Genomic DNA, 26,313 nt, shown 5'->3' with positions numbered 1-26,313 from the left:
TTATCGAGTATTGCACATGGTCCTTTTATTCTCTGCAGCAAAAACGATTCCTCCCTGCAGGCCCAGAGCCTTGGGTCTGCAGAGAACTCTACAGACACAATCCTGGGGTAGTGGTTCTAGACAGATGGCGCTGATGTGCTCGGGGCAGAAGCGTAACGTGGGAATTGAGTCACAGGCTGGCTCCCAGGTTAAGTTCCAGTTACTGCTGGGTTAGGAGGACAGATGGGGCTGTTTAAAGGTCCCAAGATTAGAATGCCCTTGTGGGGGATGGAGCGCTCCTGGCTGGACGGATCCATCTGGGTGCGGGGGAGATGCCTCCTCAGGGAAGCCGCCCTTCCGCCTCAGTTCTTCACATCTCCCAGGTGGAGCTGGGCAAAGGAGGTGGCCAGCTGCAGCGCCTCCTGCAGGCAGCCCACGTTCTTGCCTGTGGCCTGAGCGGACACATCTTTGCCACCACCTTTGCCATCCATCAGACCTGACACCTGTTGCACCCACTCACTGGCTTTCAGGCCCCGGTTGGCTGCATTCTAGAAGACAGGAAGGAGAAGTGGGGGTCAGGACAGAGGACGGGATTGAGGGAGACAAGGAGAGGGGTGGGATGGAAAAAGGATGGGGGAGCCAGACACCCAATCCTGCCCTGGGTGATGCTGCCAGAGCTAAGAGAGATCCTACAGTGGGTACGACAGCCAGGGCGAGGCATACCGAGTAGCAAAGCCAGCACGGTTAAACATATCCACCAGGGAGGGGAGAGCCTGAGGGGAAGGGGTGCTGGGGAGGTGACAAACAGGTGAGCAGGAAAACGGCCACTTCTAACAGGGGTTGCACAAACACACATGGGTCTTGGCAAACAGGTGTAAGAAGAACCGAGCTCCCTGAGAAAAGCTATGGCCACTGGCACGGAGCTGCTGTGAGCAAGACTGCAGGGCACTCTGACCTGGGGGACTTGACACAAGCATGTGATCTTGCCAGCCTCATTATCCACTGTGAAGAGCATGGCAGACGTCTCAGGGGAATGCGTCTTGAAGAGCTTCAAGGCTTCGTTCAGGGCCTGTGGGGAGAACCTGGCATCAGGCCATGGCCCTGGGGAAGGGGGCCACGCTCTCCACAAGTGCAGCGCGTCTGCAGAGCTCAGTTCTCAGAGTGCTCCCACCCCCTACCCCCTTCTAAGAGCAGGTGCTGGTCCCCGGAGCCTGGATGGAGGACTAAGCACAGGGCCTCGCCCACGCTCTGGCTCGGAGCTTCGCCTTCCACCTCGAGGAGCCACAGCTCTCCAGCCACCAGCTCTCTCCATGGCTCAGCCCAACCTCAGTCCCAGAGAGTGGGCCGTCAGGCAACTACTCTGCTCAGAGCCACAAGGCTCCCACTTCAGCCACCACAAGGCTGAGACCCCGAGAAGAGGAGACAAGCAGCAGACAGGCACAGGGCGGTGCCATGGAGCCCCAACCCCGGCTTGCCTTGGCCGAGGCGCCGCTCTCCATCTCCAGGATGACAAGGGGCTGGTTGGGGCTGCTGTCAATGAGCTGCTTTGTCTTCTCCAGCACCTGCAAGGAAGGAAGTCCAGAGGAGAGGCCTCAGGTCAAAGGCTCAGACTCTGACACCCAGAGAGCAGGCTGCACAGCCTTTGCTGGGTAAGTCCTCCCGGCTCCTGCACCGCCAGGGCTCACCCGCTTCTGGACATCGGCTTTGTTAGCTCGGTCTAGGTCATCCATGATTTTCTTCAGGGATCTGAGATTCTCCCGGAATTCATCCTTCTGCCACTGAGGGATGACTGCGGTGGCCAGAGCCTGGAACCAGAACAGGAACACCACTGGGAGCTGGGCCACAAGGAGCTAGGATGTGAGCCCACCCCACCCTTCTGGCTTCTGACACCGAAGTCCCCCAACCAGTGTCCAGAAGGAGCGAGAACACAAGAACAAAAAGGAATCCACGGGCCTTGAGACCAGTCACTTAATGAGCAACTGCATCAGTTGTAAGGAGCAGGACTAGAGAGAAAGGGGCAGAATAAAGAGAGCTGGGATCCTCTGTTAGACCTGGTCCCCCCAAGGCAGTGAACACAGTCTGTGATGGGCTAATGGGAAGCCCCCGAATATTAACAAACACCAGGAGACCTGGAGACAGTGGGCTCCCACAGCACCTCTCCCAGCCCCCTAAACACCGGTGCCCACTAGTGCTCAGAAGGGGCTGCCCTGCCATCGGCAACGGGGGCAGCAGCTGGTTCCAGGGGTCCGCAGGCCAGGATCCGGAGTGTCCCCTTTGCAAGGTTGCCGGACATCAGAAGTCAGTCCAAAGGCCCACTGCACCGAGAACCAGGACCCGAGGAGGGAGGCCGCCCCTACCTCACCGAGGTCCGCGATCTCCCTCTGCACGTCCTTATTTGGCGCAGTCTGGGCCTTCACTTTGGCCTCCGTGACAGAGAGAGATTTCTTCAAGCTCTCCGCTTTCCTGAGCGCCTGGGAGAAGGACAATCAGAGTTGTAAACTGTGGGTCAGGCAACTTCCAGCTTCACGACTCTGTCTGTAAACGGTGGCAGACACTGATGGCAGGCTATGGAACAACACCCCCCCAGAACACCAGAACTTTCTCTTCCTGCAGGAGCAAGTGTTTGCAGCCTCGTGCCCCAGAAAGGTGCACCCTCCTCACACACCTGGCCAGCGGAACTCAGGTTCAGGGGCTGACGGAGAACTCATGAGCCAGGAGCCCTTCCCACCTATGAGATCATCACTCCTCAAGCCTCGGCACACATCAGGCGTGAGCTGCAGTCCGCACCCCCAGAGCAACTGTCCCCGTACTCCATGCGTCTCAAACTGGGTACAAACCCCTAGGGAGGTGTGGCTAAGTGCTAGGGGCACAGAAGCCACAGCAAAACTATGGCCTACCCTCCTAGACACAGACATCTTATGGCAGAATTTACCTATATTTTAAAAGATTAAATGTAAGATAGCTAGAACGTTTCCTGCGGTGCTGGCTTTCTTCTGCCAGGTGGGGTAACGGGAGGACACTCTGGAGGGAGTGCTGTACCTCCGATTCTGACCGCAGCGGCCACGTGACCATCGACACTGTGGATCCACAGATTGGGCCCCTCTTGCCTTGTTCAAGTAAGCCACAAACCAGCCTGACCTGCTCACCTTCTGGGCTTCGGCACCTGTGACAGCAACAATCCTCCGGATGCCCTTGGCAATAGCTTCTTCACTCACAATCACAAAAGCTCCCGCGTGACTCGAATTCTGCAGATGCCTGAATGGCAGAAGGCAAAGTTCATGGTCCTCACAGCACCCAGGAGCCCTTGGCTGGCAGACAGGAGCCCTAAGTGGTAGTCACTCCCAGGGAAGCTCCCTCAAGGGGATGATGAGAAAAGGCCCTTCGTGTTTATTTCAGAACGCAGCTGTGGCCTGGAAGGGGCAGGCAGTCAGAGAAGGCCTGGCTGGGGCCGATACTGAGCAAGGAACCATGTTCCTGTGCCTCAGTTTTCTCATGCACGAAATGTGGATAGTTCTCCCTCACTGGACTGCTGCCTTCTGTCCCTGCTCAACAGCCTGAGAGTATCGGTGGATTCCCTTTCAAGTCTTACCACAGCACCTCAGACAACCCCAGGGGCTCAGAGAACCTCAAATGCTCATTTACTCTCAGCCACTCCGCAAGGATGATGTAAAGTCTCCGAAAGCTGTTTCCAGTGCTCTAGAGAGTGTCATGTAGAGAGGTATTAAGGCAGATGTGGGACTCATTTGAAGGCCCAATTCTACTGGACAGAGGGAGGCCTGGAATGTGACCTCCCAGATCCCTACCCCATCCTCCACGCGCCCACCTGCTCTCTGCCTGCCTGAGGCTCACAGGAGGCCCTGGATGGGCTCTACCATGGCCTTAAGAATGTTTTTTTCCCCCTGATTTCTTTGCAAGCAGGAACTTCCCAGGCCACCAGACGGTCCCAGAAAGACCCCAAGGGCTATGGAGGACTCCAAGTTGGCAGAAACACGCGGCTGCCCACAGCCAAAGTGAGCCGGGTCTACCGTGGGGCCTGACTCAGGGGCTCTGAGACAATGAGGTTAATTCCACAGATGCTGCTCAAGCCTGCAAAGGGAACTATGTGAGGCCCTGGGAATGGAAAGTGGCTAGGACCAGATCAGAAGCTCCAGGGCCCTGCTGAATCATGAATCCCCAGGCCTTCTGTCGTCATCCGTCCAGGGAACGAGAGCAAGCAGCTGTAAGTGTTAAGATGACATTTTTCACCTTCCCTCCTCGGAAGAACATTTCATCACACACCCAGTAAATGTCAACGTCAGACACTGTGGGGTCTGATGGGAGCACGCAGGTGCTGATTCCTGGGAACGCTGTTTGGCAACTGCATTTCTGAGGACTCTGTTTCAACCTCAGACAAACGAGAGCTGGTCTAGCCTATCACCCACATCCTCCGAGGGCGACGCAGATTAACAAAAGGCAGGCCCGCCCACTGCTCCCCCTGAAGTACTCACGTTCCCCCACAGAACTCAACAGAAGTGAGCGAGCCAGCAGGACCGGAGGGATCATCCAACAGCTCAGACACCGGGACCCCAATAGAGACGACTCGCACAGGGTCAGGATAGGTCTCATCAAACACAGCCCGCAGGCCCTGGATGGCTTTAGCTGCTGCCAGAGGACAATCCTGGGTGTAGACAGGCTGCCACGGAAAGAAGATAGGAAAAAAAGCTGGGAAAAGATCTTCTCTGGAGGTGCAGTAGGAAGCAGCAGGGAGAATGCAGTCTTGCAGGCAGGGCTCTGGGTTTCTGATCCCGGCTCTGCCCATCATGTGCCCTGAGCCTCCCAAAATAAAGCCCCATGTGTAAAGTCAAGGGGCTCAACATAGGAATTTCCAACTGCTTTGTTAAACCGTGAACCAAATCTCAAATGGATGTGCTATATGTAAAACAGATTTAACTAAAAGAGCTCTGGTTGTCCTAAGGAAGGGGCGGACCAAAGACCTCCCTGAGGCCCCCCACTGAACACCAGCACTGCCCCCTACCCAGAACAGTTAAGAATCACTGCTTTGAACACGTGTTCACAGGACAGACTATGGCTCGACAGAGTGAGAGCATCTGGGCAGTGGTGGCTTCGTACATAGAAAGCGATGGTGCAGGAAGGAGTGAAGTTCATGACCCAAGAGCTCACATGTAATGCAACCTACCTTGGCAGCTTCAATCATCTCGTTTGCAATCTCCTCGGCCTTCTTGATCTGTTGGGTGGACATGGCTCCCTTGGCGGTGAAGTCAAACCGAAGGCGGTCAGGAGCAACCAGGGAGCCTCTCTGGTCAGCCTCCCCAAGCACGGAACGCAGGGCGAAGTTCAGGATGTGAGTGGCTGTGTGGTTGCTCATGACAGGCCTCCGTCGGGGCTATAAAGGGCAGAGCAGGCTGGTGGAGAGGTCCGCAGCGGACTGCTGGTTGGCCCCCAGTACCTGCTCTCCCCTTCCTCCCAAGTACTAGAGTTTTTAGTTGGACCCATGGCTGCCCAGAATAAAGCCTACAGCTTCCCTGGCCGCTAACTGTGGCCATGTAACTAAATTCTGGTCAGTGGGCTGTGAGCAGAAGTGACGTGTACCCTTAAAGGAACACACCCTCCCCTTCCTCTTTCCCACTGTCTAGAACAGGAGTTGGCAAGTTATGGCCTGTGGGCCGAACCCGTCCTGCAATCCATTTTTATAACTAGGTTTATTGGAACATAGCCACACCCGTGTGTTTACGTATTGCCTACGGTGCTTTTGTGCCACAACGGCAGAGTCGAGTAGCTGTGACGGAGACAGTATGGTTCAGAAAACCAAAACTATTTACTATCTGGCACTTCACAGAAAAAGTCCCCCAACCCTGGCCTAGAAAATGGATCTGATAGCTACCTTCTTGGACCATGAAAGCAAAGGCAACGCCCCAGGAATGATGGTGGAACAAAAGCAAGGAAGAGCAAGGCCCTGTGACTTTGTGGGGAGGGCCTCTGCATCAGCTCAGACTTTCAGGTGAGAAACACATTTCCGTCTTGTTTTATGCTACTATTATTTTGGAGCTCTGGCACGTGCAGCAGAACCTATTTCTTCATACAGGATCCTTGGCTCCTGAAGAAGTATTTGAGGTTAAGCTGGAGAAAGGCAATCCGTGAAAATGAAGGTATAGGATCTCAACTGAAATCACTGTGGTCTAACTTGGGAAAAGATTTAACTCTCATTGACATCCCTCAAAATTTACTTCTGCACCTTACACGCAATCATCTACTTATAATTTTACTTAGGAGGGACAGTAATGATGGACCAATTTAAAGCCAGAGGAGGAGATGAATTCCTTTCACAACCTGCATCAAATCACTATGATGTACACTTTAAACAACTCTTGTAATTCTACATGCCAGGTATGCCTCAATAAAGCTGATATTTTTTTTAAAAGGGGAAGGAGAGATGATTACTAACCAGCCTAAAGCAACTCAAACTCACCTCATCAATAAACAGCCGGACCTGATCCCCCACTTTCAGGTTGCCATAGATTGTTCCTATGTGCAGGACATATCCTCCTCGGACCTGAGCGTTCTTCACCGTAAACTCAGTTTTCTAAGAGGAGTCAAGGAGGAGACCAATACATAAATAAATCCAAATACATATGTGTGTGTATATATGTATATATATAAATATATATAAATGGACATAAATATGAATTCTCCCTTTATGTACTATACACACATACCATTAATACCATTATATATACATACATACATATATATATTGACCACTATATAAATATTTATCATTACAAACACACAACACTTTAAATATGTAATACATGTGTATATATACACAGACACAGACACACACACACTCTCCATTAAGGAGCATCTTAGAGAATTAAAGCCATTGTAAGGAAGCTCAAGCCCAAGAGACTAGGTAACTCATCCAAGACCGCAGAGACAGCAGTGGCTGAGCTACAGGCCACGTCTTCTACGAGGATGTCTGCCCTCCAGAGAACTATCTCTCCTTATTTACAAGGAAAGCCTGGAGGAATCAAGGATCAACCTAAGCAGCCTGGCTGCAAGGATCCTGCTACAAGGGGACCTAACGGTGATGAAAGCAACACAGTACAAGCAGCAGCTCCCTCGGCTTCAGAAACACTGAACACAGAACACGACCCAAAGGCCGGTGGTGTCTGCCCCTCAGGGCTGGGAGCACCGAGGAGACAGAGCAGCTGCCTGGGGCCCAGGCCCGGCCCTTTGCTGGGCCCCCGCTCCTCACTAATGAAGAAGAACTGCTGGCTCACGTCTTCGCTGCTGTCATCGACCTTCACCAGGTAGCCTTCGTCGTAGATCTGCCCTCCTTGCTCGGCATAGAAACAGGTCTTGTCCAGCACCACTCCACACTCCTGGCCTGTGGACACTTCCTCCACAAACATCTTGTCCCTGCGCAGAGCCATCACTGTAGCCACCGCACTCTCAAACACTGCATACAAGGGGAAAACACGGTTGATGACTTCATTCACACATTCTTAGCTGGCTTTTATCGGATTCTATTTCTCAAACTCTCCTTAGGTCCTAATTGTCTAATTTCATGTTGGAAGAAGCCTATTAGACTCCACAAAAGGGCTTAACATGCTGGTTTTCTACTGGAGAATCTAATACTCAGTAGGGGTGACCAACTGTCCTGGTTTGCTTGGGACCAAGGGATTTCCCCGGGTATGAGGAAACACTGGGACAATTTCAGCATCAACACTGGGACAATTCTGGGAAAATGGGACAGATGGTCACCCTAACTGTGAGCTACTGAACAGAAACCTGGTGAATTTGATTAGTAGGTATTTAAGAGTAGTAATAAATTCCCTACTCCAAGGTCAATTCATAAGGAATGTATTCCTTTTGTGAGCTTCCTTAGATAGATTTAGGTATCTCTGCTGGAGCAAAAAAAGCAAAAACATGTAGCGCCTGTATATTTCTTTTGAGTTGTCTTAACTTTAGAACGCTACTATCCCGATGCAAAATTCAACAGCCACTGTGAATTTTATCAATCAATGTCATTTTCCTTGTTTCCTGCAAGATGTTGCAATTAGGGAAGACTGGGTATAAGATACAAGGAATCTCCTGGTAAATTTATTTTTCTACAACTTCCTGTGAATCTATAATTATTCCAAAATAAACAGAAAGTCAATCACCAAGGGTCTCTCTGAGTATAAAATTACACAGCATGACTACACAGCACTGCAGGCAAGGCTACCATGGATACCTGGGTTCCTAATCCTGAGACTCACTGCTTGAAAACCACCCCAGATGAGCACACTAACATACCGTAGCTCCCACTGGAGTCCGAATGGTAATTATACTTTGGGGAATCATCTGTTGCCTCCAGACCCTTTTCCCGGAGCTCTTCAATAGCATAAATGTCCAGCATAATGAGGTCTTCCCCACCAGCTCCCTTGCCCTGTGATTTCAGCTGCCAGTAAGAGAAATAAGCATAAGTTACCTCAATGTCAAAGAAAAAGAACTCTGAAGGACTTGAAATTGCTAAACTATGCCCAATGTAAAGCTCTAAAACAGAGTTTTTTGATCTCAGCACTCCTGACATTTGGGGCCAGGTAACGCTTGTTCTGGGAGGCTGTCCACTGAAGGATGTTGAGCAGCATTCCTGGCCTCTACCCACTACAGGCCAGTAGCATTCATCTCCAGTTGTGAAAACCAAAAAATGTCTTTATACGCTACTGCCAAATATCCCCTGGGGTAAGGGGGGCAAACTGCCCCCACTTGAGACTCACTGGTCTTGGAAAAAACAGAATTTCAAAGACTTTAATGGAAGGAAACTCTTTCTTGCCTTGCAGCCAAGTGCTGCCTTGATTGGTGCGGAGTTTCTTGCTCATTTCCCAAATGCTTTACCTGAGCCAGCTTCCTCTCCTCTTCAAAGCCATCCATATCTACCACCAGGCCCTTCTCTTCAGCAATCAGTCCAGTAAGATCCACTGGAAACCCATAGGTGTCATAGAGGAGCCAAGCAGTGTCCCCTACACAGCACAAAGGAATCACGTAAGAATGACAGGGATGGCCCCCCTTCCTTTCCATCCCGACCCCTTCCCAGGAGGACACTGGCAGTGACAGGAGGGATTAAAGAGCCAGGCAAGTTAGTAATGGTTCTGTGTATCTGTCAGAAAATCCATCAAATCTTTTGCAGTCAACCTGGGGGAAGCACAAGAGGTCCCTGGAAAAGTTGTTTCTTAATCTGAACACAAGTGTGTTCAGTTTGTGGAAGTCCATCAGGCTTTCACCTTGAACATTACATTATACTTCTATAAAAAGTAAAAACTTTTGGATTTAATTTTCCTGTCTGGTAAAAAATTAAAGTTGTAAAACACTATATACTATTCGTTCCCATTTTTTGCTTGTGCACGTGCACACACCCCTATATACGTTTGTATGCAAATACAGAAAAGTCCTGAATAGTTATACAACAAACTCTAAAGAGTTGTGACTTCTGAGAAATGAGTTTGGGAAAGAGGATTTTCACTTTTTACTTCTGTACTGTTTGAATACTTTGCCACAATAAAATGTTACTTTTATTTTACTTATTTATTTTTGTCTGTGTTGGGCCTTCGTTTCTGTGCGAGGGCTTTCTCTAGTTGCGGCAAGCGGGGGCCACTCTTCATCGCGGTGCGCGGGCCTCTCACTATCGTGGCCTCTCTTGTTGTGGAGCACAGGCTCCAGACGCGCAGGCTCAGTAATTGTGGCTCACGGGCCCAGTTGCTCTGTGGCATGTGGGATCTTCCCAGACCAGGGCTCGAACCCGTGCCCCCTGCATTAGCAGGCAGATTCTCAACCACTGCGCCACCAGGGAAGCCCTAAAATGTTACTTTTATAATCTTACTATAAACCCCATTTTACACCAAAAGCGGTCTAACCAAGCTATGCTCAGCCTTTGGAGACACAGGAGTCCACTGTCAGTTTGTGAGAAAGGGCTTGCCTCTTCCAGAAAGATGAACCAGCCTATTGAAGAAAGGAACAAACCGGTCCTTACCGGGAATGGTTTTACTGTCTCCCAGGCTCTGAATTTTCCTGTCCAGGATGCGACGCCCTCTGCTGAGCGTCTTGAGAAATTGCACCTCTTCTTCATTAATGATGTCCTTCACCATATCTGGGTCCTTCTTTAGCTCAGGAAATGCATCTCCCTGGTAAATGGGAAACACAGATATGAGCCCAATGAAGGCAGGGACTATACTATGACTCCTCTAAAAATTCTCATTAACAGTGTGATATCTCCCACTCTACACCTTTTAAGGTATGTGCTTCAGTACAGAAGAGGTGAACAGGAAATACACCTACCAGGGACTGGACGACAACATCTGCTAATGTAGCAAAGAAACCCCTGCTGGCGTTGAGTTTCTCATGGGAGTATCGAACAGCCCGGCGGAGAATCCGTCTCAACACATACCTGTAAAAGGCAGAACCCAGTCTCCTGCTAGACAACATTCCCAGCCGAGCGTTTTGTAGTGGGTCCTTTGGAATTCTACCCAAGCAACATGACCAATTTTTTGTCTTTCTCTTTCAGATTCTTTCTTTTATCCTAAGCCTGCTTTTTTTTTTTTTTTTTTGCATTCCCCTAAGGTCATTACATTAATTCCAGCATAAAACTCAGTAATATAATCCACAAATATGCATCAAGGATAACCTGGGATAACCTTGGTTTATTTTCCAAGCTTGTTCTGCTGAACCAGAGATGGAGGCAAGAAGTACAGACCAGACGGCCAACTTGATGCCCACAATCCAATCCCAGGTCCTGGCTGTCAGTAATGAAGTTGCCTGGGGTTCATCAGTATCTCCCCTGCCCCTGCCAATATCTTATCAGACAACCTTAAATACCATCCTTATCATCTTGTACTTGGCAGCAGAAATTTAATATAGTGAACTCTTCAAAGTGAGCTGAAACTCCCTTTATCCCTAAAAAAAATAAAAGGATCCCTCCAACTACCTAGAAGACAAACAATAACGAAGTATGGTGTTAAGTTCCACAGAGAGCCATAAAACTCAACAGCGTCAGTCCTAACCCTGCCCCACGTGTAACACACTTACCCCCGCCCTGTGTTGTCAGGTCGGCCACCATCAGCCAGGGCCACGGTGATGGTCCGAGCGTGGTCGGCCAGCACCCGGTAGGCCATGTCGATCCCATCAGCATCATCAGCACCAACCTTCCCAGTGTATGGCCGAGCACCCGTGCCCTACAGATAAAAACCAGGAGGCAGCTCATCAGGAAGCAGCCCTCCTAGTGTTGCCTCACCCTAGGAGGTTCAGAGAGGACTGACGGGGCATAAAGAGAAAGGATGACCCTCTTGCCAGATCCTATAACCCCAAGAAAGGTAACAGGAGCAAGAGTGAAGAGCCTCCAGCTAGGCCCCTGCACACAATAAAATACAGTGCCTTGTGCTTAGACCCCTGTGTTATTAACAATGAAGTTGGTAGATGGTCACAGGTACCCTCACCTGGCAAAGCATATGATTGTTTTATCTTTGACAGTACTAAGGGTCCAGCCTGGAAACTTCCATAGCAGTCTGCAATAGGACCAGTACCTTCTGAATGGCTTCAAAGTAAGGGACAAAAAGGTCAGTGTCATAGTTGGACATTTTATTCTGCAGCACAGACACCAGTCGCTCCAGGCCCATCCCTGTGTCAATGCTTTTCTTGGGAAGAGGTTTCAGAATGCCATCGGTTTCCCTGCAAGATCCAGAGAAAGAGGAGGATGAAACATGGGCTCAGGCTGCCACCTCTCCCTACTGGGCAGAACTCACTTTGCAGTTTGCAGGCTGTGACTATTTGCCATTTGCCTCTGCCTGTTTTGGTGGGAGGAGGGGAGTGAAGGGGGAAAGGGAAGAAATACTCTGGGGTTCATTAAAGAGTGAGGCAAGCTTCAAGGAAATGAGCTTTAAAACAGCAGTTCAAATTATAGCAAAAATGACATTATAGGAATAGCCCTTAAGCAGGTAGTATGTGGAATAAAACTAGTTTATAAAAGAATAGGCCCAGCCCTGTCCCAGAGATCAGAGGGAAAACCTGAGAAATAAAATTGAACAAATGTCCACAAGATCCCATGATGCCTTTAGCAGTGCCCCACTGTCCCCAAAGACGAGGATGGGAAGACAGCCGTGTGCTCTGAGTTCCTCTCGTTCTACGCAGCTTGAGGAAAGGTGCTGCTCTTAGCAGGAACAGATCAGGACCCCAAGGCCACCTGTTATACTGGATGAACACGAGGTTCCAGATCTCTAGCACATTGGGGTCATCCTGGTTGACGAGGTGCGCCGCATCCCGACCACCAATCCGGTCATAGTGGATCTCACTGCAGGGACCACAAGGGCCTGTGTCACCCATCTCCCAGAAGTTATCCTTCATGTTGCCCGGGAGGATTTTGCTGTCATCCAGCCTGCAGAGAGCGGGAAGATAAGCCCAGTTATAGCTAGTAACAGGATTCTGCACAGACTTGCATCCACCAAAAAAGGAGATCCTTATGCATTTCTAGAAAGAAGGCTCACTCTTTGGCAATTACTAGTGCTGAGTCTGCATTCAAATCCTGATAAAGAAGCAGAACGTGATTCTTTTCAAGAGTGGCTACAACAGAATACAAAATGCACATATGCTGTGATCATAAATAAAAACATGTAAACATATAGATAAAGCCTAGAAAGGAACACATAAAAATGAAAACTTTCATGCTGAATACGACCAGAATTTACCTATCTGTCTATCTATCTATCTATCGGCCACCTGGCTTGTGGGATCTTAGTTCCCTGATCAGGGATGGAACCCATGTCCCCTGCAGTGGAAGTGTGGAGTCCTAACCACTGGACCACCAGGGAATTCCTGACCAGAATTTAAACAAATTTCTTTGCACGTTTCTTTGCAAATGTTCCTTCATTTTTATAAATGAAAACAATTATATTATGACAGTATAAGTGTTGAAAAAAAGCAGCTGATCATTTAAAGTCACCTCTCTATGCCTCAATTTAGTCATCTTTTACCTTAAAATGACACCAAAAAGAATTTAATAAGGTTAAAACATTTCCAAAATATTGACTCTGCTGAGAGTTGCTAGATAACAGAGCACTCAAAAAAGATTATGCTTGCTTGAAAACAAGCATACATATATATACAAGCCAAGTAAAACAGGATTCAAAAAGTCAAGATTAGTATTTAAGTTTCACATGTGTTACTACTCAAAACATCCAAGTACATTTAGACTATAGAGTCTAACCAAAGAGGGATTTCAGACCAAGTACAAGGGGAAGCTGGATTGGAATAATATACCTGGAGTAAAAGTAATTTAAAAAAAAAAATTAAAAATAAAGGAGAAGTAGCAGTGCTTAAGTATATAAAAAGCTACGCACTAAAGGACAAGAGAGTGTAAGTAAAAAGAACAAGAAAATGAGACAAGGACATCATGGGCATTCTTGTTATCTACAGGGGAACATCATTCCACAATCAGATTCCTCTTGATACAGAGCTTCATAAATTCTATTATGTTCAAAGCCCAGTACACATATCGCTCATCTATCATGTTACTTTTTATGCTATGTGATTTTATATTAGAATTATATTACGTTAAAAAAAAAAAAACCCACAACTTCCTCTGTCCTAGACCTGTTTGACGCCATTACATTTCTATAAGAAATAAACTGTTTCATATCAATACACTCTGTTGAAAAAGACACACACATACACACAGGGCTACAGAAATATGAAAAAAGGCCTGAGAGACTATGGGGTATCAAACTATTAACAAGGACTAATGTTAGGGATCTTCCATTTCCTATTTTTTACATTTCCATATAGTTTGAAATTTCACAACATATGCACTCTATGTACAATTTCTAAAAATATATAAAAAGCAAAAAAAAATGAGACTCTTTATGTTGGCTTTCAACGACAGAATGATCAAGTAAACCTACTAAGAAGCAACGGATGCGCCAAAGGATAATTACTCCCAGTCACCTCCACCTCCACATACACACCCCGAAATAGGAAATGGCGATGCACCCCAAGTCCTAAGACCCCACTCTGGCACTGAGTGTAGGAACCATTTTATTCCTCCATACTCATACTCTCCACATGCGAGCTACATTCTTACCCCAAGTTTTGCCAGATCTGTTTGCACTCCAGGTCTGGTTCTAAGCCGGCTGCTTCATCCCCCCCAAAGTAAGTAACGTAGAGTCTTTCAATTGGAATGCCAAACTCTTGGGTGAGAAGTTCTAGAGCCATCTTACATGCCAATTCCTACAAAAAGATAAAAAAGATGTGGAATATGACCAAACCAGAATCTATTTAATATGAGTAGGAGAGGTCCAATACAGTATCTTCACCATAAACAGTCAAATTTACACAAGAAATCCACACGTAAACTGAAATCATAAAATTACAGGTACTGCTTCCAAGAAGTCTTAGAATTGATAAATGTCCTTCACTTCTGAATCTCCTAGATGATATTTTGTATCATGAAACAAGCAAAGTTAGAACCCATTTCCCTCCGTAGAAATGACTGTTTTGCTCAATATCCCTTTGATCTTTGCTCAAAGATCTCCTCTTTGAACTTACCTTGAAGTAATCTCCAAAAGACCAGGAGCCCAACATCTCAAAGAAGGTGTGATGATAGACATCCTTGCCCACATCGTCCAGGTCATTGTGTTTGCCCCCAGCCCGGATGCATTTCTGGGTATTGGCAGCTCTGCTCAGCTTTGCCATAGGGTGAGATGGGTCAACAGTATTCAGAAAGATGGGTTTGAACTAAAAAAGAAAGGGAACATTTCAACTTTTAAAGAGCTGCTGTTATATCAGGTGGTTACATGCTGGCAGGAAGAGAACACACATAGACCATTCCCTTCCGGATGTGATTAGCCTGCAATACAGAAACTTATCAGAGGCAGGTGGCCCTGTGGGCTGCAGCAGAGGCAGCCTGTCTTGGAGCAGCTCCTCCCTGGTCCTAGTTCTCCAACGGTCTCCACCACTGCCAGTAACACCAACTGCGCAAAGCAAAGCCCTGCCAGATCTGGGATAACAGTCAAGGTTGATGCAGTGAAACCTGTGTTTCCTCTCAAGTCTCTGCAGTCAGGGCTTATACCATCTTTCTGGAAGAACTTATTCTAAAACCAATGTGCTGGCTTGGTAGTAAAGGTGATAAGGAAGAAAAAAATTTGAGACCTCTTAAGGGAGTAAAATTAGCGCCACTTGGTCACAATAAGTCACACTAGCTCCATAATCACACATGGCTGGTGTGTGATTAGATATAGAATTACCATCATTGCAGAAAGTACATTGTACAGTCCTGCACTAGACCGTAAACTCCTTAAAAGCAGAAACTATCTTACTTAGCTACTATCCAGCACCTAGAAAAGTACCTGAAAAGAATAGATGCTCAATAAATACTAATTCAAAATGTAAAAACAAACAAAGCAAAACAAAAAAAAACACAAGGTATTTCTGATTAAGAGGCATAGAGCACATAAGCAAGTGACTGTCTGGGTTCAAATCCACGCTCCAGCATTTACCAGCTTCATGAGCTTGGGCAGTTTACTTGAGCCTTCAGTGCCTCAGTAGGATGGCACAGAGTGAGGATTAAATGAGTGAATATACATAAGACACAGAGCAATGCCTGGCGTATAGGAGGTGCTACACGCAGGCTACTAGTTACTGTTATTCAGAGAATGTTTATAAACCTTGGACTCCATGGTCCTTCTGCCAAGTACATTCAGTTCATGTGGGAGAAGACAAAGCCTAGGTATGCCTGAGTAGAATAGAACTGTTCCAGTGTTCCAGAAAACTCACCACCTTGGAAGAGTCCACCTAAAATTAGTGCCCTCAGTTCCAGGTGTATGCATGGGACTCACACAACTGAAAACACTTTTATAACTTCATGGTTCATGTAATACAGGTGGAAAATGTTCCCAGCGCCTCTAGTTTTCCATGCCAGAGAATAGACCTGAGAGAAGAGAAAACGTCAACTTATCCCACAGTGAGGGGCATCCTAAGGGCTGGTGGGTCCACCGGGCTAAGCAGTCACCCAGAGAACCTCCAAAGGAAAAGTCCTGAGGGCCCCATCTAACCTGAATCCACTTCCAGCCAATTAAATAGTTTTCAATGTCACAGGTATATTGAAAAACTCCTTTTAAACACCTTTATAAACTTGTGATGCTCTCATTACTTCAAGAGAAAATGCTTGTCTCCAAAAATAAAACTTTTAAATATCTTTTATAGTTCAATTGCCCCAAACACAAATCCTACTAATAAAGTTTTGTCAGCAGTAGATCCGAATTGGCATTCGTGGCAGTAACTTCAAGAAAGGAGTTTAAAAAAAAAAAAAAATCAATAAGCCTGTGCATGGGACTTCCCTGGTGGCGCAGTGGTTGAGAATCCTCCTGCCAATGCAGGGGACACAGGTTCGAGCCCTGGTGCGGGAAGATCCCACATGCCGCGGAGCAACTAAGCCCATGCGCCACAACTACTGAGCCTGTGCCCTAGAGCCCGTGAGCCACAACTATTGAAGCCTACGTGCCACAACTACTGCATCCCACGCGCCTAGAGCCCGTGCTCCACAACAAGAGAAGCCACCGCAATGAGAAGCCCGCGCACCGCAACGAAGAGTAGCCCCCACTCGCCACAACTAGAGAAAGCCCGTACGCAGCAACGAAGACCCAACGCAGCCAAAAATAAATAAATAAATACATACATTAATTAATTAATTAAAGAAAAAAATAAGACTGTGCATGGCCTAGAATGGGAATGAAAGCAAAGCCTTAAAAGAATCCTGAAGAACTGACATTTTATAAAGAAAAAAACAAGGACAAAGAAAAGATGAAGAAGAACCACAACAGCTGAGTTAACAAGTCTCTTCAGGGCTCAGCAAGATTAACCCAGCCTCTGATTTTAATAAAGCACAGCTTTTTCCTTAGGAAAAAAAAAAAGAGGCAAAACTTTACAGACTAGATGTAGGCTGTATTTTTCTTGAGAGGCATACAAGTTTAATCCATGAGTATCGAGGTCTCTCATCATAATTAAAAATAATGATAGTTAATATTCAAGTACCGGGGCTTCCCTGGTGGCGCAGTGGTTGAGAATCTGCCTGCCAATGCAGGGGACACGGGTTCGAGCCCTGGTCTGGGAAGATCCCACATGCCGTGGAGCAACTAGGCCCCTGAGCCACAACTACTGAGCCTGCGCGTCTGGAGCCTGTGCTCCGCAACAAGAAAGGTCGCGATAGTGAGAGGCCCGCGCACCGCGATGAAGAGTGGCCCCCGCTTGCCGCAACTAGAGAAAAAGCCCTCGCACAGAAACAAAGACCCAACACAGCCAAAAATAAATAAATAAATAATTTAAAAAAAAAAAATTCAAATACTGTGCTAAACATTTTAAATGCATTATTTTATTTACTCCTCACTGCAACCTAAAGGCAGGCACTATCATTATTCCTCATTTCACAGACAAAGAAACAGAGGTTCAACGACATAAAGTAGATTCTGCAAGATCACACAGGAAGGACAGAACTGGGATTCTGACTGACTCCAGGGCTGCTTTGCTGCCTCTGTGGACAAAAAAAGCCAAGGGGAAGGGAAAACACCCTTACCTGGTTCATGCCTGCATTGGCAAAGAGCAAAGTGGGATCATCCAAAGGGATGGTGGCAGATGAGTGAACATAGGTGTGTTCATTTCTCTTGAAGAAATCTATAAAACGCTGCCGGATTTCACTTGCTGTTAGGGTTGAGTCCATCTCGAAAATAACCCTACGGAACTAACCAAAGGAAAAATGAAAGAAAATTAGGGGAATTGAAACTAAGAGATAAGTAAACATTACACAAGACTCCTAGCTTCTCAGGCCATGTCAAAGCAGGACACAGGTAAGCTGTTTGATCCTAAAACCTCTATGTTCTAATGTCCAAGGCTAAAATCATCATCGAAGCAAAACTTGCTGCAGTAGCAGACAGTAACTCCACATGCTCTTCCTTCCCCGGCCAACCTCAATCTGTTCAATACACCAACACATTAAGCGGAGGAGGTGGTTTCTTCATGCATTCATTCACTGCAAAAATGTATGGAGCGTCCGCTGTTCCAAGCCCTAGGTCAGGAATTAAGAAATGGGAATAAAACCTCACAGTTCAGTCTAGCAGAGGAGCCCCCTGGAGACGAGGGAGGCTCAGGAGACCCAGGTTCCAGTCCTAGCTCCAAGTCCTTAAGGGAATTACTTCACCAACAAAAGGGGGCCATAAAAGATGAACTCTAAGGGCCCTTCCAGCTCTGTCTTAACCCACATGCCTAGAACTGTGCAAAGTTCCACTATCCCCAAAGCCAGGGCCTCTAGGTTTGGCCTGACCGTCTTGGGGAGGCAACAGTGGACCTGGGGATGGGTCCATCTGTACAAGGAACTGACTTGCAAGTAGCAGGAATGTACCTGCCTCCACTTAGCTCCTCCAGAACCCAACTGCTAAACTGCTGCCTTCCCAGCTATTTGACTGCTAGGGAGTGAGGACGTTGTTGCCACACTGAGGAAGTAGAGCTCAAGAGCCAGTGAAAGAGAGAGGGAATCAGAAGAGAGGGAAATTAGGAATAAAACAGCTTTACAGTTTCAAAGCGCTTTCACATATATTACACAGCTTCTCTGACAGGCGGGTTAGAGAGAAGTGACAGGCCTTGGTAGAGGATACCAATCACAGGCATGGAGTTGTAGTGCCATGTAGCACTGGGTGTCTAGAAAAATAGGAACCATGTCGTTCACAACATTATCTAAAAGTCTCTAGAATTCTAGACCTAGCTCTAACCTTTAAAAAGTCACTTTGGGGACTTCCCTCGTGGCGCAGTGGTTAAGAATCCACCTGCCAATGCAGGGGACACGGGTTCGAGCCCTGGTCCAGGAGGATGCCACATGCTGCCAAGCAACTAAGCCCATGCACCACAACTGCTGAGCCCGCGAGCCACAACTACTGAAGCCTGTGCGCCTAGAGCCCGTGCTCCGCAGCGGGAGGGGCCACCGCGATGAGAGGTCCGCGCACCACAACGGAGAGTAGCCCCCCGCTCACCGCAACTAGAGAGAGCCGGCACACAGCAATGAAGACCCAACACAGCCAAAAATAAAAACAAACAAACAAACAAATAAATAAATAAATTTATTTTTAAAAAACAGTCATTTTGGGACTTCCCTGGTGGTCCTGTGGTTAAGACTCCGCGCTTCCAATGCGGGGGTCGCGGGTTCGATCCCTGGTTGGGGAACTGAGATCCACATGCCTCACAGCATGGCCAAAAAATTTTTTAAACAATAAGTAAAAAGGCACTTGTCCTAAATTTGTTTCCTTTTTCATAAAAAAGTAAGATCTACTCTGCCTACGCCACCTGGGGTGTGAGGCTCAAAAGCCATCCTGTATTTGGAAGCAACTTGTAACCTGGAACAAATTGGATACTATTACTTTACATCACTTAGCTCAAGGTTTTCTTCCTTCCTAGGAGGAAGATACAAAGAAAGATGTACACAGCGAACATAATGAGACTGACTCTTAGATTTATGTTTAATCACAATTTCAACTGATTTATTCACAACTCAATCAACTCATTACTCAAACAAAAAGCCCATTGGGCAAAAAGATGGTGAAACACTGGCAGACAGAGCCAAGGAGCTGACTAAAATCCCCACAGCTGAGGACTTTCTGTTCACGCTAAGGAGTCAAGGCTATGGTTTCTAGAAAGTTTGTCACACCACATTCTTCCTCGACCCTTCTCATCACGGCTCTCAATGAATATTAATCATGGTGGCAACAATGAACGTACGGTGCTAATTCTGACTGAGCAGCAACATCATAGCTGTTTCAGAATGTTCACTGCTCCTCCTCTAAATGTGTTACCTGAGGAAAATAAGCAGTTCCATTCCAAAAGACACATGAATTTTCCATCTTTGTTTATTCATTCAACGTATTGAATACATACTGTATGCTGGGAACCAAGATGAAAGAGAGTTCATGCCCTTAATAGGGAGATAGTCACAGAAATAACTGCAGTATGATGTAAAAGGATCCAATATATTGCTGTTAGGCCCAATGGAGGCTGGGACTATTAAAGGCTGTGTCACCATCACCACTCATTCATTTATTCAATATAAATACACAGGAAGGCTATATTGGATACAGAGGTAGCACAAAGGAGGTCAGATTCCATTTTCCAGCAGGAACTGTAAAGGTCTTAAGTACCTTAAATCACACTGGCCTTTGGATTTAAGGCTCCAGCCACTGGACCTTTCAACATGCTCTTCACTTGCCAGGTAAGCTGACTACCCTATTCTCCCTTTTTGCCTTTTCCTAGTTAATTTCTCATTGTTGGCATCTCAATTTCAAAGAGACTTATTTAAGGAAGTCTTCTCTTTCTTGATCAGATTCTCCCTATTTTATTCTCATAGCCCCAGGTGTCTCCCGTCATAATTTGCACATGCATTTGACAGCTGGAGGTCCATCTCCCCAACAGGCTGTAAGTTCCAGCCCAGTGGGAATCATGACTGGTGGTTTTTGCTCACCATTACGGGTATGGCCTCAGCATCCAGCACAGTGGTTGCTAAGTATTTCATGGTATAATTAATAACCCTTTAGTAGAGAACTGCGAATGAACTTAAATCACACTGGAAACGCAGACCCTGAAAAAGTAATATCTAAACGTGATGGAGCACGGAAAGTGCTTCTAGATGGGCCTGGACTAGTATCAGTTATTAGCTAATTTTAAGAATTTATGGAACGGCTCACAGCCTGATTCCACCCGTCTTGACCACTCTACCCGCCCGCAACCCCGCCCGCCCCTAGGGGATTAAAACCAGGGGAGATAAAACCTCCGCTTTGGGCGGATGGTCAGCGACAACAGTGATCCTTCCAAGGTCTCGGTCCTCAGCAAGGCCACCCGAGGCCACTCCACCCCCAGCGCTCCAAGGGTCTGACAAAAGGCCACTCTCCAGCTGCCGTGTCGCCAAGCGGCTGCCTCAACCCCGGCTCCAGCCCATGCCCCCGTTCCAGAGGACTCACAGGGCCTGGCCTAGGGACCAAACGCCAAGCACAGCCGCTATCGCGGCGCCGTAGAACTCTCTCAGAGGTCAATCTGCTTCTCCCGAGGGTCGCAGTTCCTAACTCCTCCCTCAACGCCCAGCGCCCGGAGCCACGGTTACCTGTTCCCGCAGACACGCAGATGTACCAGCGCCAAACCGCTGCCCTCGGCAGCACGCACCTCCCCGTCCAACCAGAGCGCGCGGATGGAAAGTGCCCCGCCGCGCCTTACCTTCCCGAGAAATTATTGGCCATCCGACATGCCAGTCAACTGGAGCACGAATCAGCTTATTAGTTGGTTTCTGGGAAGGCGGCTCTAAATCGGCTGATGCAATGGCAGGGAAAGAAGGGACTGGGGCACGTCACGTGACAAGTAAGGATGTGGACTTCTGGGGACCGACATTTTAGTATCCATACTCAAAATCCTAGTAGTTGACATGATTAATAAGGGGGAAATGGTGACGTGTGTTTGGTAGAGGTCACAGCTCTTAGTATCTAGTTATGTTCGTTTTAGTTGCAGAATGGTATGCAGACCTCAGATTCTGATACGTTGTGCTCATGGATACACTTGTCCTTTAGACCTTCTTGGATTTGGTGTGGAAGAAATAATGTACTCTTTGAGAGACAATTAAATTGGCATTTGGTCCTCGATTTGCCTTTGAAAAGTAATAGTTAATGTTTATATGTGAGGCATTATTAAACATTTCCTACATTATTTTGTTTATTTTTTTAACCGTGTATGAGGCAGGCCAACTGGCATACCTTTTACAGATGAGGTAACTGCCTTGCCTAAGTACACATTGAAAAGTAAGTTAAAGGGCCAAGATTCAAACCCGTTTCTGTTCAACTCCAAAGCCCATGACCTAAACCTCTCCACTATTAACCTACATCATCTTGTATATCTAAATGCAAGGGTATAAAATTGTGCTGCTGGTCATAACTGGGTTAAAGATATTGTTACGGAACACAAGTTCATATGCCCCATGCACAGGAAGGCCAAACAACCCAAAAAGTGGGAATTTGGAGCAGAGAAAGGTTTATTGCAGGGATAAGCAAGGAGAACGGGTGGCTGGTACTCAAAAACCCCAAACTCCCTGATGATTTTGGCGGGGGGGGGGGGGGGGTTATGGTAAAATTTAGGGTGAGGGCTGCAGGGTGTGTGACGTTCTTCTGATTGGTTGGTGGTGAGGTAACAGGGTAGTGCTCCAGGAATCTTGTGCTCAGCCTGAAGTTACCATCCCCCACCTGAGTGGGGGGCCTTAGTTCCTGCAGAAGAACTTAAACATATTATATGTATATTCCTTGAAGAGGAACCAGGACCCTACCCCAAGGCTGCACTATTGTTTCTTGACTGCTCTTCCCTTGTTTCTGCATTCCCTCCCTTCCCTGATTAGCAACTGTCTGAATCTGCCCTTTGGAACTCTGGGAAGGTCAAGGAGGCTGAATAAAACCTATTTCCTAGAAAGGCTTTTGTGCCCAGGATGGCCCCACAGGGTCCTGCTTGGTTTCAATACTTCAGAAAAATTTTACTCATTTTATGTAAAAGAGCATGCTACACAAATAGAAGGTCAAGCTCAAAAGCTAGCACTTAATTTCCCAGTTCACAGCAAAGCATTAATAATCATCATCACACCTAATGTTTGTTGAGCACTTAGTATGCAGCAGACACTGATCCTCACAACAACCTTATGAGTTACTTTTATTACCTGCTATTAACAGCTGAGGAAACTTAGGCACCCAGAGGTTAAGACAGCTAAGGTCAAAACCAAGAGAGATAACTGTTCTGATCCAAAATGGCCCAAAATAGGTCTTCCCTGGTGGCGCAGTGGTTAAGAATCCGCCTGCCAATGCAGGGGACATGGGTTCGAGTCCTGGTCTGGGAAGATCCCACATGCCGCGAAGCAACTAAGCCCGTGCGCCACAACTACTGAGCACAGACTACTGACCCCGCGTGCCACAACTACTGAAGCCCACGCGCCTAGAGCCCGTGCTCCGCAACAAGAGAAGCCACCGCAATGAGAAGCCTATGCACCGCAATGAAGAGTAGCCCTCGCTCTCTGCAACTAGAGAAAGCCGCTCAGCAACGAAGACCCAATGCAGCCAAAAGTAAATTAATTTAAAAAAAAAAGATATTTAACAAAATGGCACAAAATAGCATATTTAGTCACAACAACCTGAGAAATGGGTCAGACTTTTGTACCCGCACATTTAAAATGGAGAGCCAAAATTGTACAAACTGTACTTTCAAAATAAAGTAATATTGGTTGTAGCCTTAATAACTTAGCTATGTTGCCATAGTTGTTGCTGTTAATATAGCACTTTCACTAACAAAAGAATTGAAGATAGATTAAAAAATGTTTTTTATTCCCCAATGATTGGTTCAGTACACATGAAGAGAAATTGTTGAAGCCCAAAAGTCACATTCTTCTAAAAATGAATTTTCTACATGAATTATTCAGATAATTACCCAGTTCTCTATGATACTATTACCGAGTCCAAGCTTGCTCTGCTCGCCACACAACAGGCCAGTAAATCAGAGACGAGGTGTTGAGGCAAGGAATACGAGTTTATTCAGGAAGCCAGAAGACAGAGAAGATGGCAGACTAAAGTCTCAAAATAACCATCTTACTGGCGTGTGGATGCCAGTTTCTTTTATAGTACAGAGAGGGGGAGGAGATGAGGAAGTAAAGTAAAAAGACCGAAAATTTTGCAAATATCCCCTGTAATAGCCAGCCTCAGGGAGGGGATGTGTTAATTTCTTATTTCTTGCAGCCATCCACAGGTGGACAGGGTCCAGATATTTCCCTGAACAAAGGCACTTTGGTTTAACATTCAGGGGCAGGGTTCCCTGAGGCAGGCCACTATCTATAGACAGTAAGTATCCTTTTAGTGAACAAAGCAGCGGAAAGCAAAGGTTAAAGTAAAAGAAACAGATCCAACATGTAGTCAGATTTGGCTCTTCCCTATTACAATATTTTTCCCTGGCAGATAGTGTCAACTATATAATAGAAGGAAAACTATCTTAATGCAACATGCAAATTGTCTATTTGAGGTAACTACTAACTTATTCTGGGCTAATTGCTTAGGACTGTAGGTAAGACTGAGTGCTATACACATGGCTTGCTCTGCAGTAAAATACTGGTTGAACCTTACCTGGGGGCATGAGGAAGATAGCAGGGGCTCAAGATAGTACAGCTAAAATACTTAGTTTTGGAAGGATGTAGTCTAACTCTTCCATGGCACCTAAGCTACTTCTATCATCTATAAAATGGACTTTGAATGTTCATTTATTTGCTATCAGGTCAAATGGGGGTGACTGAAGAGTTTTCAGACCATGAAGTACTATAGGAGTCACCTAGTGATTTCGGATGCATGCAGCAGTAAGCAGTAGCTTGCAGCAATTAACAGCGAGTGGTAGCTGGAAGCAAGATCTTAGTTCCCGGACAGGGAGTCCTAACTACTAGACCACAGGGGCCAGCGGCTAGGGCTTGGATCCCTAGTTCTTGCCTGCCTTGTCAAGAATGAATTCAGGCGAGGAGGCAGAAGGTAAAGAGAAAAGGAAAAAGTTTATTGGAAAAGCAAAGTACATGCAGAAAGACACATGGGCGAACTCAGAGAAAGAGTCGCGCCTTTGGGAAATTCTTAAATTCTTTTTTTATTTTTTTATTTTTTTTTAATTTTATGGCTGTGTTGGGTCTTCGTTTCTGTGCGAGGGCTTTCTCTAGTTGTGGCAAGTGGGGGCCACTCTTCATCGCGGTGAGCGGGCCTCTCACTATCGTGGCCTCTCTTGTTGCGGAGCACACGCTCCAGACGTGCAAGCTCAGTAATTGTGGCTCACGGACCCAGCTGTTCCGCAGCATGTGGGATCTTCCCAGACCAGGGCTCGAACCCGTGTCCCCTGCATTGGCAGGCAGATTCTCAACCACTGCGCCACCAGGGAAGCCCCTTAAATTCTTTATAAAGGGGCAGTTTTCCGGGTCTTTGTCTTCCTTCTGGCCAGTCATCTTGTTTTGTTCTCCCCTGGCTAATTTGTCTCAGGACCCTCCCCTTAGGTGCGCATGCACCTCTCAGTCAAGATGGATCCCGACGTGGAGGTGTCTGGGAGAAGCAAGAGTCACCATGGCCTGGAGTTGTCCCCTGACTTTTGACCCCCAAGGAGGCTTTCTGCCCATGTGTAGTGTCTCCCTTGCCCCAAGGAGAGGGGAAGCGGAGATCCCTTGATCCTTTACTCAAACAAGGTTTTGCCCCTCTTTGTTCTTGCCATGACTGTTATCTTAAGGCATCCACAAGAGACAAAGCTTGGCTATCTCCCCTGTCCCTGTCATTGCTTCTATTTCAGAGCAAGCAGGAGACTGATTGTAAATGCCTAACCTGCAGCCCACCTATCTCCTGTCTCAGGAAATGCAAACAGGAGGCTAGTTTTAAGTATCCAGCCTGTCCCACTTTTTTCTGTCTCATGAAATGTAAACGGGAGGCCAGTTGTAAATGTCTAACCTGGGGCCCATCTATCTCCTGCCTCACTAGGATCTTAAAATGCAGATCCCAATTTAGTAGGTCTGGAGTGAAGCCTGAGATTCTGAATTTCTAATAAGCTCCCATGTGTTATCTGTGCTATTACTGGGGGATCACACTTGGAGTAGCAGTGGCCTAAACTAGAGAATGAGCTTCTTCACCTATTTGTTCAGAGGCAAAGATTAAAAAGTTTGATCTACAGGGACTTCCTTGGCAGAACAGTGGTTAAGACTCTGCACTTCCACTGCAGGGAGAACGGGTTCAGGGAACTAAGATCCCATATGCTGCAGAGCCTGGCCAAAGAAAAAAAAAGATTAAAAATAAATTTAAAATAGGGACTTGCCTGGTGATCCAATGGTTAAGACTCCGCGCTTCCAATGCAGGGGGGCAGAGGTTCGATCCCTGGTCGAACTGGGATCCCACTTGCAGCGCAGCGCAGCCAAAAAATAAAATTAAATAAATAAAATTAAATAAAATATTCATTAAAAAATAAATTAAAAATAAAAATGTTTGATCTGGGGGGCAAGGAGGGGGGATGTGCATTCCTCATCTATTTATTCACCAAGTGAGTGTCTCTTATGCGCTAGACCCTAGAGATCAAGATTAAGGAGAACACTGCCCTGTCCTTATGGAGTTTCCAACCTAAGGCGGGAGCCTGACATTCAGCAAAAAACAACTCGGTTTAAAAAACTCAAGGCGGGGGGAGGGGGAAAAAAAAAAAGCTCAATACCCAAAGGCTACCCCTGTTGAAACATAGACCTAGCCTTTTGCACCTAGGTACTTTGGTGCG

The 26,313-nt window shown here is 46.9% G+C and overlaps 1 protein-coding gene across 4 annotated transcripts; it reads right to left on the bottom strand.

Moving 5' to 3' along the window:
- Positions 1-26,311, bottom strand: AARS1 (alanyl-tRNA synthetase 1). 4 transcript variants are annotated; one of them, XM_082439008.1, is made up of 22 exons: positions 26,254-26,311; positions 25,867-25,945; positions 17,573-17,737; positions 14,551-14,739; positions 14,087-14,232; positions 12,194-12,385; positions 11,538-11,682; positions 11,044-11,189; positions 10,297-10,405; positions 9,992-10,142; positions 8,860-8,984; positions 8,278-8,422; positions 7,260-7,438; positions 6,446-6,559; positions 5,156-5,362; positions 4,467-4,651; positions 3,126-3,234; positions 2,337-2,450; positions 1,665-1,784; positions 1,455-1,541; positions 935-1,048; positions 1-527 (listed from the first exon to the last, which is right to left on the bottom strand). In XM_082439008.1, exons 3-22 carry the CDS (start codon positions 17,714-17,716, stop codon positions 342-344), a joined length of 2,907 nt encoding a protein of 968 aa, XP_082295134.1. In that variant the 5' UTR covers positions 17,717-17,737; positions 25,867-25,945; positions 26,254-26,311; the 3' UTR covers positions 1-341. The 4 variants fall into 4 exon arrangements, with proteins under 4 accessions (XP_082295134.1, XP_082295135.1, XP_082295132.1 ...); XM_082439009.1 differs by lacking the exons at positions 25,867-25,945; positions 26,254-26,311 and adding an exon at positions 21,134-21,245; XM_082439006.1 differs by lacking the exons at positions 25,867-25,945; positions 26,254-26,311 and adding an exon at positions 20,804-21,151.
- Between the last annotated feature and the right edge of the window lie 2 nt (positions 26,312-26,313).

This window comes from Balaenoptera physalus, assembly GCF_965194825.1.
Source record: "Balaenoptera physalus genome assembly, chromosome: 19".
In the NCBI taxonomy this organism is placed as follows: Eukaryota; Metazoa; Chordata; class Mammalia; order Artiodactyla; family Balaenopteridae; genus Balaenoptera; species Balaenoptera physalus.
The sequence above is the reverse complement of the archived record's forward strand: the minus strand, read 5'-3'. Positions and strand labels throughout refer to the sequence as shown.

What these genes read in the sequence shown, in the direction of transcription:
- AARS1 (XM_082439008.1), bottom strand. Translation starts at nt 17,716, where the DNA reads ATGGACTCAACCCTAACAGCAAGTGAAATCCGGCAGCGTTTTATAGAT. An exon ending in AGACAGTAAAACCATTCCCG is followed by an intron (nt 8,985 to 9,991) that starts GTAAGGACCGGT and finishes TGTGCTGTGTAG; the next exon opens with GGGACACTGCTTGGCTCCTC. An exon ending in AGAGCGGCGCCTCGGCCAAG is followed by an intron (nt 1,049 to 1,454) that starts GCAAGCCGGGGT and finishes TTCTCCCCACAG; the next exon opens with GCCCTGAACGAAGCCTTGAA.